General features: G+C 38.5%; 1 protein-coding gene across 1 annotated transcript; it reads right to left on the bottom strand.

The window, feature by feature from the left end:
* On the bottom strand, nt 1-14,754 carry pepd (peptidase D). The gene is made up of 15 exons (XM_026294087.1): nt 14,684-14,754; nt 12,449-12,632; nt 11,779-11,906; nt 11,074-11,137; nt 9,047-9,094; nt 8,641-8,702; nt 8,233-8,277; nt 7,169-7,244; nt 6,132-6,178; nt 5,162-5,230; nt 4,486-4,563; nt 2,379-2,527; nt 1,842-2,026; nt 1,156-1,347; nt 1-473 (listed from the first exon to the last, which is right to left on the bottom strand). The coding sequence occupies exons 1-15, from the start codon at nt 14,698-14,700 to the stop codon at nt 330-332; spliced, it is 1,488 nt and encodes a 495-aa protein (XP_026149872.1). The 5' UTR covers nt 14,701-14,754; the 3' UTR covers nt 1-329.
* Between the last annotated feature and the right edge of the window lie 2,037 nt (nt 14,755-16,791).

Raw genomic sequence — 16,791 nt, 5'->3', positions numbered from 1 at the left:
CTGCTGCACATAGTTGTTTATTTTCTGTTGTGTAACATAAGAATGGTAATTGTTTAGCAAAAGTAAACTTGGCAGGAGGCACAGAAATCAATGTTTAGAAACTGTCAGATGACTTTGATTCACAATTTTCAATACATTATAAAAGCTTTATAAATTGACTGTATGAAACTTTGCTATTGCTTTATACTGATGTGTTCATTCTGCTTATCAATAATACTAGTATATCTGTTATGGAGTGAAGTTAGAAAATTGTTTAGATGAGAAATAGATTTTCTGCAGAAAAAAATGACTTTGAAGAGTGTGGTGTAGACTCTACAGAGAGATATAATTCAGAATTTTTCACTGCTGACCACAGGGCTAAAGGTTTTTGTGGAGTCAGCCATGACTGCCTCGATCTCCTCCACTGTGCGAGGGACGCAGGTCAACAGCTCTATCCCATTTGCTGTCACTGCGATGTCATCTTCAATGCGAACCTGCCAAGAGCGGTGACAGAGTGGTCAGTCAAATATAGTACAGTCAAAGTAGGAGATATGGAATAGCAAACTCAGATGATGCAAAAATGTAAACACATAAGAATCGATATGTTGAATATGGATCTCAGTTTCTCTGTTGGATTCACCATGTTCTCTGATTTTATGAATAAAATGTGGATACAAAATTGAATGACATTTCCTACAACCCATAGCATATAGCTTTTACATTTACAGATCCATGTCTTAAGCAGGTGGATAATTCTGGTCCTCAAGGCCCACTGGCCTGCTTGTTTTCCAACTACACCTGCCCTACCCACTTGTTGATTAACTGGAACAGGTGGGTTCAGTCAATCAGAAGCTGGAAGATGTCAGTTCACTCTGTCTTCCCGCACTCCACCCTCATCTAAGATGGTGTCTGAACACAGGTAACCAACAGTGGGTAGGGGAGTGATAGTTGGAAAATAAGCAGGCTAGTGGCCCTCGATAAACATGGGTTGCTCACTCCTTTTATAGTTAAAATGAGAGAAGGAAACCCCTCAGGGGATATAAGTTGACTAGTAATCTTTAATCATTAATTTTAGACTGTAATACTATTAGTCTTTAAGAAACGTCTTATTTCCATGATCCATCTGGTGAATCCAAAGCTAAAAAAAAAAAAATCAAGCAAATGAAGCAGACTGACCCCTCCAAAGCCACGGAAGCGAGCCAGCACTTGGTTGTTGATGAAACAGCTCTGGGCAGGGTTGGCCAGGGCCTGGTCCAGCAGGTGATTAATGAAGTATACGCCAGGCTCCACAGTGAGGACCATCCTCTCCAGCACAAGGCGGCCCATGCGAAGACTCCTCAGACCAGGCTCGTTGATACGCTCAATCCCCTGGACAGTAGCACAGCTCATTAAAACCAAGCTCCACAAGAAAAAAAAAAAATCTCTTTAGTAAAAATGGTTTCATAACACCAATGAGCTAGTGTTTTAATTATTATGCTGGATGAAGGATATCTACGGATAAATGGTGAACAGGCAGCAGCAGTTAGATTTGCTTTTGTGGGTTAGCTGTTTTTTGTATTAAGTGGTCACAAATGTGCAACTGTACAAAATCCTCCACCACAACAGGAAACTCAGTGTTCACTTCAGACAACAGTTCACCCTTCCTTCTCTCCTGTCCTCATCCTGAACTTGTTCCTGCAGCTTGGCCTCTTTTTGTTTCACTCTCACTTCACCAGCGTGCCTCTCTCCATTATTGATGACACATTAAAATTGGAGGAACAGGAGTGTGTTTCCTTCTTCTTCTGTCTGGAGACTTTGGCTGTTAGAACACTACTTGTGATTGTGATGTGGACAATCTTAGAACTGAAGTCTTCTGCTCTCACCTCAGGGTAGCCTCCCACATCGTGCACGTCGATGCCCAGAAGGTGTCCCAGGCCGTGGGGCATGAAGACAGAGCCCAGGTGGACCTTCAACATGTCCTCTACACTGCCATGCAGGATGCCGATCTTCACCAGCTCCTCCAGGTGAATCCGGTCAGCCAGGCGGTGCATGTCAGTCCACTTCACACCTTTAACACAAGTAGTTATTGAGGAACAATTTCTTTGAGTTGAAGTATAGATGTTAGTATAGGTCTGAAAACATCTCAGGTATGAATCAAAAAGCAGGTTTACATTTGACCTACTTTAGTTGTGTAGTCGTTCAAAGAAACTGGCAAACAATAAATAAAGACTTTGTCTTTAAAATATTGGAAATTCTAACTACTATGATTTGTATTTTACAAAAACAAAAAGGCTTCTAAAATTAAACAAAATAATAGAAATTAACCCTGCCCTGATAACAGTTATAAGGTAAGTACTTCCCTGAATTTACTTTTGTATGTCAATACATGTACTACATCATTAAGCCGAAAAGAGTATAACCTGGTTTCATGGCAGCCATGACAGCTCGGGAGGACTTAAGTACGGCTTCGTAGATGGCCCTCTGGTCTGCAGTGAACTTGCCATTGGCCGGGAAGGAGCAGGTGATATCTGATGAGTAGCAGTAGTACTCTCCACCCATGTCAAACAGACTGCAGGGGACAAAACATCAGAACAGATTCAATTAAAGTGATATCTAAAGTGTTTTGGGATTGTGTCTGAGTTGTTCAAAGTGTCACAAATATGTATAAATAGAACACAGTAAATATAAAGGGAAAACACAGCAGTAACACTGTTATTTAGACACATTTAACTAAAGAGCATTACACAGGGGCCTGTGGAGGTTAGTATGTGGGAAAAAAATGGTCAGACAGTGACACAACAGCTCCCTCTTTAGGAAGTGAGACAAACTTTGAGAGTGAATTACAGTGGGTACGGAAAGTATTCAGACCCCTTTAAATTTTTCACTCTGTGTGTCATTGCAGCCATTTGCCAAAATCAAAAAAGTTCATTTTATTTCTCATTAATGTACACTCAGCACCCCATCTTGGCAGAAAAAAACAGAAATGTAGAAATTTTTGCAAATTTATTAAAAAAGAAAAACTGAAATATCACATGGTCATAAGTATTCAGACCCTTTGCAATGACACTCATATTTAACTCACATGCTGTCCATTTCTTCTGATCCTCCTTGAGATGGTTCTGCTCCTTCATTGGAGTCCAGCTGTGTTTAATTAAACTGATTGGACTTGATTAGGAAAGGCACACACCTGTCTATATAAGACCTTACAGCTCACAGTGCATGTCAGAGCAAATGAGAATCATGAGGTCGAAGGAACTGCCCAAGGAGCTCAGAGACAGAATTGTGGCAAGGCACAGATCTGGCCAAGGTTACGAAAGTATTTCTGCAGCACTCAAGAGCACAGTGGCCTCCATAATCCTCAAACGGAAAAAGTTTGGGACGACCAGAACTCTTCCTAGACCTGGCCGTCCAGCCAAACTGAGCAATCGTGGGAGAAGAGCCTTGGTGAGAGAGGTAAAGAAGAACCCAAAGATCACTGTGGCTGAGCTCCAGAGATGCTGTAGGGAGATGGGAGAAAGTTCCACAAAGTCAACTATCACTGCAGCCCTCCACCAGTCGTGGCTTTATGGCAGAGTGGCCCGACGGAAGCCTCTCCTCAGTGCAAGACACATGAAAGCCCGCATAGAGTTTGCCAAAAAACACATGAAGGACTCCCAGACTATGAGAAATAAGATCCTCTGGTCTGATGAGACCAAGATTGAACTTTTTGGTGTTAATTCTAAGCGGTATGTGTGGAGAAAACCAGGCACTGCTCATCACCTGCCCAATACAATCCCTAGAGTGAAACATGGTGGTGGGAGCATCATGTTGTGGGGGTGTTTTTCAGCTGCAGGGACAGGACGACTGGTTGCAATTGAAGGAAAGATGAATGCGGCCAAGTACAGAGATATCCTGGAAGAAAACCTCTTCCAGAGTGCTCAGGACCTCAGACTGGGCCGAAGGTTCACCTTTCAACAGGACAATGACCCTAAGCACACAGCTAAAATAACAAAGGAGTGGCTTCGGAACAACTCTGTGACCGTTCTTGACTGGCCCAGCCAGAGCCCTGACCTAAACCCAATTGAGCATCTCTGGAGAGACCTGAAAATGGCTGTCCACCAACGTTCACCATCCAACCTGACAGAACTGGAGAGGATCTGCAAGGAAGAATGGCAGAGGATCCCAAATCCAGGTGTAAAAAACTTGTTGCATCATTCCCAAGAAGACTCATGGCTGTACTAGCTCAAAAGGGTGCTTCTACTCAATATGAGCACAGGGTCTGAATACTTATGACCATGTGATATTTCAGTTTTTCTTTTTTAATAAATTTGCAAAAATTTCTACATTTCTGTTTTTTTCTGTCAAGATGGGGTGCTGAGTGTACATTAATGAGAAATAAAATGAACTTTTTTGATTTTGGCAAATGGCTGCAATGACACAAAGAGTGAAAAATTTAAAGGGGTCTGAATACTTTCCGTACCCACTGTATATGTTGAAGTTCTTGTATTTAGAAATTGGGGAAGAGAAAAACCATTAAAAGCTACTCACCACATGTCTCCATCTTGAATGGTCTTGTCATTGGGAGCCCCAGCGTGGCCATAGTGGAGGACAGAGGAATTGTTGCCCCTGCACAAATGTGAAAATTAAAAGGTGCACAAATAGTAAACAACATAATGAAAACCTGCTATGCTATTAGATGGTAATGTCACTAATTAAACGAGTTTAAATGAAGACAGCATCCTCCTCATTTTCCAAGGGCTTAACGTGAACAGGAAAATAGCTTGCATGTTTGACCATTAATACCTGGGAGGCACTCATTACACATGGCCTTTTACACAAAAGGCCAGGGAATGATTAGTAAAAACACTTCAAAGTTCTTCATCCGTAATGACACTGTTAGCTAGCCATAACCCTGCAATAGAAAGGGAGGTGATGTATTGCTTTAGCAGGTACAGTTTGTTTTGACTGACAAGATATAGGATTACAGAGTTCAAGCCCCTCTGCACCCTTACCTCTGTGTTGTGTTCAAAAGAATAAGGGGATGGATGTTGGCTGGAAGAAGGGTGTTTTGCATCATGTTAAGTATTTGTAAAATCTTGAAGGGTTCTGTCTTAAGATTTTAACTGGCAACATTATATGCAGTTAAGACCATAGGAAAATAAATAATTATATTAAGCAACTAAGTTAGAAATATAATAGGCAAAATTAATCAGCAAAGCCTTACGTTCCACAGATACAGGTGTATGAGGTGTGGCGCATCCCCCCTTTGGTGTAGCAATAGTGCTGGAACAGGCTGCAAGGGAGAAGAAGTAGTTTAAAAAAAAAAAAAAAAAGAGTCCTTAAGAGAAAAACGCCAGTAAGAAACAAAGAAGCAATTTCAGTACAGCAGAGATCAGAGAAAACATCAATTAGCTTAAGGACTTTCACTGTCTTCTTCCTGACTCTGCGCTTTAAGGATTTATTCAGCACTTGTTCTTTACTTGAAACACAGTCAAGTGCATGACGCCCTTAGGATCTTAATAGCATCACAATGCTGTGTCGGTGTTCCTGGTTCTCCTTACACAGCAAAAGCAAACAAATGTGATTGACAGCTGATCTCTGTGTTAAGTCTACCAGGGTCATTTCAGGTCACACCCATAATAATGCTGTAAGCAGACTGCAAATTGTCTTGTGTAGGAAAAAAATGCAGCGGGATGTGTTGATGTTGTTTCATGTACTGCTGACTGAATAATATACCAGCTGGAAGGTAAAGTTGGAGGAACTGATTTGCATTTAAAGGATTACTGGATGCTAAAAGCAGAGTGAATTGTAATACTCTGATTGTATTCTACAAAGTTGTCAAGTGGTGTATAATTGGTTGTCACCAATCACATGCCATGCATGCTATGCATGATGGTCATTGGCCAATGCTGTGCTAAGCCAGATGACACCATGTTACATCAGAGAAGAGACTGGAACCAGATCCAACTTTCAAGGGGGTGAGTAGAGCTGTGCATACAAACTGCTAGCTACTCACCTGCTGCTCTTTTCTGGTTCAACTCATTCAATAATGATATTTTGGTAAAATATTATATATAGAGAGACTGTATTAGAATGATGTCTATCCAATCCACATGCTGTAGCTAGACAGTCTGTGTGAGTCTTGACATCTAATATGGGTCTGTACAAGTGCACCGAGAAACTGCACCACTTACCTCTCCATTTCATATTCTTTCTGTCCAGGCTTCACATGCTTCATGACCTAAAAGAGAAAGAAAGTTTGACTATATATGATTAGCAAACTCTTAAAATAGATTTCAATGTTCACTCTGTGCAAAAAGCACCAGACCCTCAATCATTTTCTGTGTACCTGACATAACAGTTCGCCATGTGGCACTCTGTGTGCCTGTCACACCTTAAGCTCTTCTCTGATGTGATGTATAACACATTATAATTTAGCTTCAATTATGTGCTTTTTACTCCTATGTGCAAATCAGAAACTTAGAACTAGGTCAAACAGTAGGTTAGAATAACTTCCTCATATTGCTTTCCCTCTTTTTATTTGATACTTCTCCACTTGCCATGTAATCTGCACTTTTATACTTTAACATAACACTACAATTATAACCACAATCATGCTGATAATTTACACAAAATGAGAACAGAGTTGTGAGTTGAATTTCTCTCATATTTGCTGATTTGGGACATTTTCCTTTTTTTTTTTTTTCTTTTTTTTTTTTTTTAAAATCACACACCTACAGGCCATGTCACAACTGAAAATCTGGGTGGCTTTTAGGGACAACAAAGCTTTGAAAACTAAGTGTAATTATGATATTTGTAACAAGGGGAGAAAACATTATTGAATGCTCATGGTGATTTCAGAGGACTGAGAACATTGTAACATAACAGTTCTCGACACCTGAAGAGGTTATTCATGGTGAAGCGAGATCCTGTGCAGGAGTAAAATATTGCTTTAATGTTGCAGCTTATTGGTCAAAGGCTATCTCTGTTAACTGCTGGCCTCCGAGTTACTTTTTGAGGTTAAAATCGATAGCATTTAAACAGTTTATAGCCTTAGAGGACCCTGACATGTTTGAATCCTTTTGGCAAGTCTTAAACTCTCTAAGCTGTTTGATACTTTAATGCTTTAGGTGTTTAATTTTCGAACTTTCCATTTCTTTATTCCTTTCTTTTGTCAGTTTAAAATTTAAGCACCCTTGCAGATGCTCTGTACAACAGTGAAGGCTCTCACCATTTTGTGGGCTTCACTAGAAATCCTGTTGGTGTAGCGCAGGACTTCAAGCTCCATATCAGTCTTAATCAAACGGCTGCAGACACAGACAGGAACATTATATGAGAGGCTGGTTCTCTCTCTACTGATTACACTGCCAGTTTATCAACGCACAGTATGAAGAATGCACCACCAAACAACACTGATGCTCCTACTCCACTCTCACATTAATCACAAGGAATGCAGTAACTGCACTGTGATGATGGAAATTGAGTTTTTGAAATGCATCTTTTCTAATATACCCTGCTAATACAGTAGTGATGTAGAGAGCAACTGTCTAGCACTGCCCATCCTTCCCAGGAATGTTAATACACTCATTCCTTGTTATTCTAGGGGAAATCTGTTTCAGAGCTGCTGAAAATGTTTCAAAACAATAAAATATAACAAACTGTGATTTAAATCTGAATTTGAAAGTGTACTACAACTCAAGTTTTCCTGCTGACTCATCCTTACCATTTCTTATTTGTCAGTAGCTGCACTTAGTTGGCTAGAAATGAAATACATACTGGAAAGTATTAAGGATGTCTACAATAATAGAACCAAGTAAATAACAAGGCAATGGTAACCAGCAGTTATGCTAATGAAAGTTTTAAAAGAAAATAGCTTATTAAAAGATAACCATGTGAGCTGCTGAGAAAGGAGGGGGCAGAGGGGTTCAATCAACTCTCTCCCCAGGAGGTGTGCCTGAAAAGCATTCCTCCTTATTTCAGAAAATGTCAATTCATCTGGAGGGTGCAAACTCTAATGCCAAGGACATCCAGGCAAGCACGAAGTCCATTACATCTGTGTGGACTGGTTTCTGGCGTTAAGAGGGGAGAAAACAACCAACGAAAAGCCCCCGTTTCTGATTGCAGACACAGAATTACCTGAGTGGGCAGCTGTAATTGCCAAGGTTTGTGAGGTAAACATCATTAAAAAGCAAAATCTGACTTAAGAAACCTGAAGGTAATTAAAGGCTAATCTACAATCATTCTCATATCAAGGGGACTTTTTAAAAATATTATAAAACAAATTTAATTACTTACCATTCCACAATGACTGGGTGTAAATGAGTGTTGTTCACTTGAAAGCTGATAAAGTAACGAGAAACAACATTAAGATATAAAAATGCAACCTAATGGATATACCTTTAAAATAAGAAGAAGACTTCTTGTTCAGGTCAGGCTGTAGAGTAGGTAAAATAGTGTAATGTATTAGGTTAAACAAAGAACAAAGCCCAATCCTGAGGAAAACAGTAACATTACTATTAACTGATAACAAGCAAAAGCAAGAGCCTTATACTCTTTGGAGTACCCTAGAATTAGGGTGATCAGCAACAATCAGTATGCATGAGAATCTGTTGTATACTTTGGTTTAAAAATAGGAAAAAATAAAAAACCCTCCCCAAAGAACTTATAATTATGTTAAAGCAAACTGATGCCAATTAAACATACCGACTAATGCCTTCAAAGGAAGCTTCACGGCAGATGCTCCCACTGTCTGTATTCTGTCCTCGCTGCACAGAGAGATGAACAAACACAAAAATGACATCATTGCCAAGTGCATTTGCATGTCTGTACAGTAAATTGGTTTATATTCATGCTGATGATTTATAACATGACAGGTTATTGTTTGAAATTGTCAACAACAGATGTTAACAGGCACCAATATTTAGTGGTTTACATATAAAAATAGAACAGATTCATTATTTTTATTTTGATAAGATAGTGAGGTGGAAGCTATCATCCCTAAAACTCTCCCCGTAAAACACCCCACACTCGAAGAACTGCTCAGTTATTTGTTAGAAAGTAAACTGTTGTATCACTAGCTGTAGTTAGGTAAGGGAAGAGTGATGCATACCAGTGTTAGGAGCACTGCTGGGCTCAGGTTGGACAGGACATCAGCAATCTGCAGGGAAACACAGGGAGTCATTAGTGGACTGAGATGCACAGCAGAGACAGCACACAGTGGTTTTTTTCTACCATCAGGCTGCAGAATAAAGGTCATTGTGGCTACGTAGCCTCTCTGGTACTCAGCAGCATAGCAAATGACAACCCCAAGTGACTTTATTACTTCTCTGCCAACAGCCTAAATGTCAGATAACAGAGCCCTGACTCAAAGTTCACACACACACACACTGTGGTAACGTTGGAATGTGGGTATTATATATTATTTTTTATTATAAATGGCTTCCAAACATATTCACTGTATTGTCTGTTCCTAACACCTAAAATCTAAACTGCAGTATTTTTAGACAGTATAATAATTGTTGTGATTAGATATTAAGATGACCACATAACTTTTAAAACATTCAGGAGTCTAAACTATCTGCTTTAAATATAATGGTATATGATATTGGTTTCCTTGATTTGGAATTGCAGTTTATGCTATGAATAGGATTCACTCATGTCTGGAGTTGTAGAGTAAAACATACTAAAGTTAGGTAAAGAAAAGCTCCACACGAGAGCTTAAAATAAAAGTGCTTACTTGCAGCAACACAAGAGAAGTTTGAGAAGGCAAATGTCACTCATTGCACACACAAATGTTCTTAAAATATCCTCAAAACACTGGCAACAATATATTAAAAAAAAAAAGGAGGAAGAGGAATTAAAACATTTCTGTATTTGTCCAAAAACTGATTCATTTAAGAAGTAAACCATGAACTGTTTGTATATTAAGCAGGGTAGTGCTGAGAGAAGTGTACGTGCAACAATACCTTTCATAGCTTTGTTCGAATAGTGCTAAAATATTCATGACCCGATTCTACTAAAAAAGAAATATCCTCTATTATGGCCTTCTATCAGCAACATTACCAACTGAATGCTCAACAGAGGCAGTTGATTTCTTTGTCAGCTAGGTGACACTATTTAAACCCATGCTGCTGGAGTTATTACATGAATTAATGTTTTCTAAAATTATACTGCAGTGTTAAGCTTCTTTTATTTCACGGAAGAACTGGCTGTTGATTGAAGTGATAATCTGTGGCTAATTAGGAAATCTGACACGTCAGGCAGGTGCAGAGATGTAAAAATACCCTAAATATCAACCGCAGGATGAGTCATCTAAAGGTTACATTATCAATGAAAAGATTGTAAAATTATGTGTGATCATTTCAAAAGCAAATTTCTAGGTGATTTGTTGGCCAGTGAAAGCTGTTATAGTGTGAATATTGTTTTGATTTGTCAAAATGTATACTTCAAAACCAGCTTTGGAGCTGTCAGCCCACCAATAGGCTATAGCTCCCCTGAGAACCTGCTTTCAACACCAATATACCTGTTTTCTCCCATTCTTAAAACAGGCATTAGAGACAGTCTGGACAGGAGTACATTTTTAGACTAGGTTGTTAAAATGAAGAGAACTGAGTATAAAATTAAAATAAAATATAAAATACAAGCCCCCAGAGAATTTTATTGGTTTAACTCTGTTGGTGTGCTCACTGGTGACTGACATACGTGTTTTTGGACTGTGGGAGGAAACCAGAGTACCAAGAGAAAATCCATGCAAGCACAGGGAAAACATGTAAACTCCACACAGAAAGGCCACTGCTGGGTTTCGAACCAGGAACCATCTTGCTGTGAGGCAACACATCCACCATGCAGCCCTATCTTGTAATATTAATTTCTATTTTATATCATTAGAATGTAAATATGGCCATGCTTTGTACTGACAGCGAATGTTGGTTCTACTATCTGGTTCCACTGATCTCATTTTTTGCCTGGAGGTTCAAATAAAGGAATGATGACTTTCACCTTTAAAACCGCCTGCTGACGCTCTAATGTCCTTTCCTGTGACTTCATAGTTGGCTGACTTAACATCAAGGTTCAGTTACTGCACAGAAAAAAGGTCACACATACAGAGACTGTAAAGACCAACCCAGGTGGACTTACATCACAGGTGTAATGCACCTCATCAACAGCATACTTCTCCTTGAAGTGCTCTTTAGGAAAGATCCTGTCAACAGATGCAAAACATGCAACGCTGAAAATCATAACATCATCTTTAAAAAAAAGAAAGAAAAAAAAAAAAAAAAAAATTAAATTGAGGAGTTAATGAAGTTTGACGTAATTAGGACAATGTTCAGAAAGGGGAAACAAAACTAATGAAGAACCCAGAACACTCAAGTGTTGATCAACTAGCTCCTAAGTAAAAGGATTTTTTTTTTTTTTTTTTTAAAACACAGACGACAAAGCTGCTTCAAAGTTTTATAGATCAGGGAAACGTGATGACATGGTAAAAAGCCTACAGGTTATTTCCAGATCATTATGTCCTTTAGTTTCACTGATTATCTCAAGCATAGGATGTAGTTTCTTTAAGTTCACAACCTGTCTTCACAAATTAGCCTGCTGCATATATTTCCTATTTGAGTATATTACTGTGTAGCATGTGTAGAAATAGAAGGCTTGTATCAAACATGTCACAAAGGAGGATTGGAAGATAAGCACATTAGGATTGGTTTTCTGGCAGCATTTATGATTAATTAACTAAATATAAAGATGATCTAAATGTGTAGCGAGTTACTCTGTCAGCCCTTCCACAGCTATGCAACCAGCTGGTGATGACTCTTGGCCTTTTTCAGAATTAGTGCAACTCACTCTCCCATCCAAGTAGCGTAGCTTTCAGGCAGTTTAGGAACAAAAAGGATGGATCTCCCTGTGTCCACATCAATGGCTCCATAACAGTCAGCCTCCGTTACTCCAAAGGCCCAGTGGAAGAAAGACTCCTACAGAATTGAAAGAGGAGTTCAGGACATTTTAATGTTAAAGAATAAAAAGCAGGAAGTTAGCAAAATATGGTCAGATTATTACATGAGAGATGAGATGTTGTCCTTGATTAGGCCAGTTAGGTTAGGAGAGGTTAGTTCAGTGTTCCCAAACAAAACAAAACCTACAATGTGCCTGCCCAGCTGGTATTTATTTAATTACAGTAATAGGCTTAGGGAGGAGTGTTGAAAAGATACTGACACTGACTGAGATTAAAAAAAAAAAAAAAAAAAAGACAAAAAAAAAAAACAAAAAACAGTGTTTTCTGGGCAGGGTGGCTGTCCTACATATTTCTGACACCGTGAGGAAGCACTGTACTAGAGAAGCTCACATCTGCACTTGATTTTATGAGAAGCCAGTGAGGTTTTTGTGGCACTTCGATAAACTGGCCTCAGAGCACTGTAGGGAATGTATCAAATAGAGAAAACAGCACATGCAGAAGGTACATAAGAGCTTGTCCCCATTTCAACCTCAGTCTCAGAGTTAAATGAAGATAACTTACCTGCCTGAAAAGGAGGTCTGTGTCTGTGCAGTACCTCTGCTTTTGCTCTCCTCCCTGCAGCACCACCAGTGACTGTGGCACCACTCCATCTTTCTCTTTTAGCCCTTTACACAGTCGTCTGCGGTTCTCAGCAAACAGAGCAGCGGACACCCTCAGGGTGTCATGACCAAGCCAGTAGACGGGTCTGAAAGGACAGAATACATGCTGGAATTCAAATGGGTTTTGGACCTAGGTTGAGATTTTCCTGTGGTGGAGATGCCCACAACATAATTTTGTCTATGTTGTCCCTACCATCATTCCACAATTCTTTGATTCCCTGCTGTGTTCATATGATGTTTACACGTAAATCAACTTTGATGATGGTGGAAACAAAAATGTCTGTTCAGAAAAATATATAGCACCTGCAGAGAGAAGAAATAAATGTAATGTCTTCTGCATTGTGAAGTTGGAGCTGTTGTGATTTCAGTTTTTAAACAGAATTTGACAAATGAGATCAAACCACATTACTGGGCCAATGGATTCACATCCTTAATCTGTCCTTAATTATGCAGCAAATTACCTGCACTTCTAGGTCAAACACAACAATTGAAGTTTCCTATCTCTCACTTTCTCATAAAGGTATGTTTGTTTTTTTTCAACACTTGATCCTGTTGAAGTATTTGTCACTGCTGTGAAAATAGAGAATTAGAGCTTTGATAGAAAAGTCTATAAGCACATGCAGCAGGATCATGTGTCTGTTGAGCGGGGAGAGGAGACCTATTATATTTCCAGTTCTGTCTGGAGATAATTCCCAGGACCTCGTCAGTAGATTTGAGTCTGAAGACGTGGCTGAACCACAGTCCAGGCTGCTTTCAGAAAGAATTAAGATACAGATATAGACCGATCACAGCCTTGTAAGTGAGAGGTATTGCAGGTTATAAATCTTGCTATCTGCCATGGCTTTGCTGAGAAGATAACAAAACAATATATCTGATTCAGTCTGGACAGTACCAAAGGTTAATCCATAACCTCACACTATTTTATGGCTCAGGGTTTGTGGTATCGCTCATAGATGACTGAGTTTACAGATATGAATGTGCATCTGTAAGGCCAGATCAGCTACAGTGAGGTGGTAAGTAATATTGCTATTGAAGCAGTCATATAGAAACACATACTCAAATGTAATCTCAACTCTGACTGGCATCAACCCAGAAAAAAACTTAATTGTCTATTGTAAATCTACTCTATGTCCACTTTTCCAAAGATTTTAGAACGTATTGATTAAGCCAAGTTAATTTTTGAAAGCATCCTTTCTGTTGTACTGGATTACATAATACTATAAAGAGTTGTTTGCTCCAATTTCTGCAGTCTGTGATGAGGCAATCTGGCAGATATGTCTGCTTCCGCCTTACATTTTTATGATGATCACAGCAGACTTTTTTTTTTTTAAATCACAAGACGTCAGCCTTTTTTGTCTTGTAATCACAAGAGTGCAGAGCTTGTTCTCCTGACATGATTATTTCATGGCTGCAGAATAATTACTGTAAGATGTACTGCATGTCATGTTGACACCAAGAAAACATCACTGCATGTTTCTGTGAGAAAACAAAACATATAATTATAGAATTCAGCTCATTGGTTCCCAAACAGGGGGTCATGGCCCCTAGGGGGACCCCATGATAAATCTGATCACGAGTGAATGGCTAAAAAAGGAAACTGTAATTTGATGAGAGCTCATGTAATAATAATAATACATTTTTATTTATAACGCACTTTATATTCACACAGAATCCCAAAGTTGTCTGAAAGCTGCGAATCACTGGGTTTCACAAATATTCTCCATAATTCTAGTTCACATTGCAAAAAGTGCGCACAGACGAAAGCGAAACTAAATCTCTGAACAGTTAAACTAACGGAAAAACAGTCAAAAACATTTAACCACATATTTAAGTGATTGTATCCGGTTTTAAGTTTAAAACGTTCACAATAACCTTTTGAAATTGAACTCTAAAAGATGTTGGTATTATTATTAGTAGCAGTAGTCGTATTATTATTATTATTATATTATTATTATTATTATATTATTATTTGTAGTAGAAGTGACGATATAACGCATCTGGCTGAGAGCAGCGTTATTGTGAGGCGAGCCGAGGTGGGTTGCTGTGACAGTAAAAGCTAAAACCACTTTGTAAAACTGACTTTAAATAAACACACATATGTAGTTGTCACGGTGCAGTCGTAACACAGAAAACTCACCGTGGTGCTGCAGCCATGATAACGTCCAGGTCCAGACTGTCACGTGGTGACAGGAGTCATGTGACTTTTATACTGCGCTGCGCTGCTCAGCTGACGTGGCATTGTTTGTGCTGCGTTTAATTATGTGGGAAATACCAAAGTTTCATTCATTTCATTTCATTCAGCTTACGTTGTTCATAGTTTTTTTTTTTTTTTTTTTACTGGTTGTTGTTTTAAACAGTCAGTAGAATCAAATATTATATATAGACAAATTAAACGTAAAACCAGATGCAAAGGCTCACAACAACGCAGGTCTATGGACCTCTACTGAAAATTCTACACCCGCTTAATGTCACACCAGGTTCTGTATAGACTATTAAGATGGTAGCTGCCAGTATTAAAGCGAACTCAACTGATGCATGATGTGTTTTTATAACACAAGGCGATCCAAGATAAGTATTTAATGAAAAGTACACAGTATTTTAAGTTAATGTATTACAGAACAATACAAAAAACAAGAAAAATAGTATATCGGCCATAAGTCTGACATAGAATAATGAAAATATGTACAAATAATAACTATATACAATTTTTCATTTGGTTCTTGTCAGATATTTAATTTCTGAGAACATCTGATAGTGAACTGTCCACACTAAGAGCTTTAACTTTAACACTTAACATTCTGTGATTTATTTTGTCTTTGACAGTCTTTGACAGATACATGCAGCTAACATTTAATTTTGAAAAAGGCTGTAATATACAAAGTTATGTTATACAATCATACAGACAAGAACACCGAGCTTTCAGTTCCCTTTGTGTTACTGTTACGATGTGTTGGTGGTGAAGGAGGAGAGGAGAGGACCCAAATGCAGGACACAACACTTTATTAGCCCTGGATTGACCAGACTCGGGCAAACTACACAAAATATATCTCTGCCACTCGTCGTTCCGGACATAAAACAAAAACCTCCTCTTCTCACTGCTGCAAACAACGTAAATGCTCCGACACTGAACCAAGAAAAACAGGGGATATAAATAAACTCAGAACCAACGACTAATTAAACACAGGTGAAACTGATCAAACTAATTAACACAAAACTACCTATGATCAACATAGGAGAAAACAGGAAATTAACCAAAATAAAAGTCCAGAACCGGAACTGAAAAATCCATCCCCATAACAGTTACTTTTAAGCCACATCTAAAATTTTATATTGACTTTTTTTTTTTCTAACTAAAAAGATGAATAGCACAACTACACCTCACCTCGTAGACTCAGATGTTGTTTTCAGTTCCTTTTTGTCATGTGCTGAGGAAGTGAAATTATACATGTAAATATGAAATAGCCAACACTGTGGAGAGTTTGTGATTGTTTAACATGTCACTAGATAACCACAGACATTAATCTGCTACTCTGTACATGTAAATATGAAATAGCCAAAGAAAATTAGAACCTTTTCTGATTTTCAGGGAAAAGATTGTGTGTATACATTTCCATTCACTGTTGTTTGAGACACCATTGTTTTATTACTAATTCATACCGTCTTTCATGGCAATGAGTTTTTGCAGACAGTTGCGTTTTCACTCACCTAAAGCTTCTAAGTAAACTCTTTTAATTCTACAAATTTCAATTACAGCTGGTGAGACAGAGAGTTACTATTTAGGATTTTTTTTCCCAGATCAAAACCTTCATAATCTGAAAACAGTATGAGATATGATACTTACAAGAGTGCACACAAAAATCTTTACTAATGTACTGGACACTGTCTCTTTTGATGTGAGTCTGCAACAGTGCTTTTACAGTAAAAACAGTAGGGGGAGATGCAACTCTCTTTTGACACAATGCAGAGGGATTTTGAGAAATAATTAATTAATGATTAAGAGCAACTGGAAATACACAATGCATGTAACTCTAATTAACCATGTGTCACAAAAGACAGCATCCAGGCATATATGACTGACTGCCAGCACCCAGTGTGAAGGATGAGCAGATTTTCACTGTGATGATAGGGTTTATGGTAATAAGACATTTTTACATTTTTACACTGATGAAAAAACTTTTAATAGTTTAATAAACACTTCCAGTCGAGGTAGATCAAAGTTATCTTTAACATTCATTTCAATTTTAT

This window comes from Mastacembelus armatus, chromosome 3 (assembly GCF_900324485.2).
Source record: "Mastacembelus armatus chromosome 3, fMasArm1.2, whole genome shotgun sequence".
Lineage (NCBI taxonomy): Eukaryota > Metazoa > Chordata > Actinopteri > Synbranchiformes > Mastacembelidae > Mastacembelus > Mastacembelus armatus.
The sequence above is the reverse complement of the archived record's forward strand: the minus strand, read 5'-3'. Positions and strand labels throughout refer to the sequence as shown.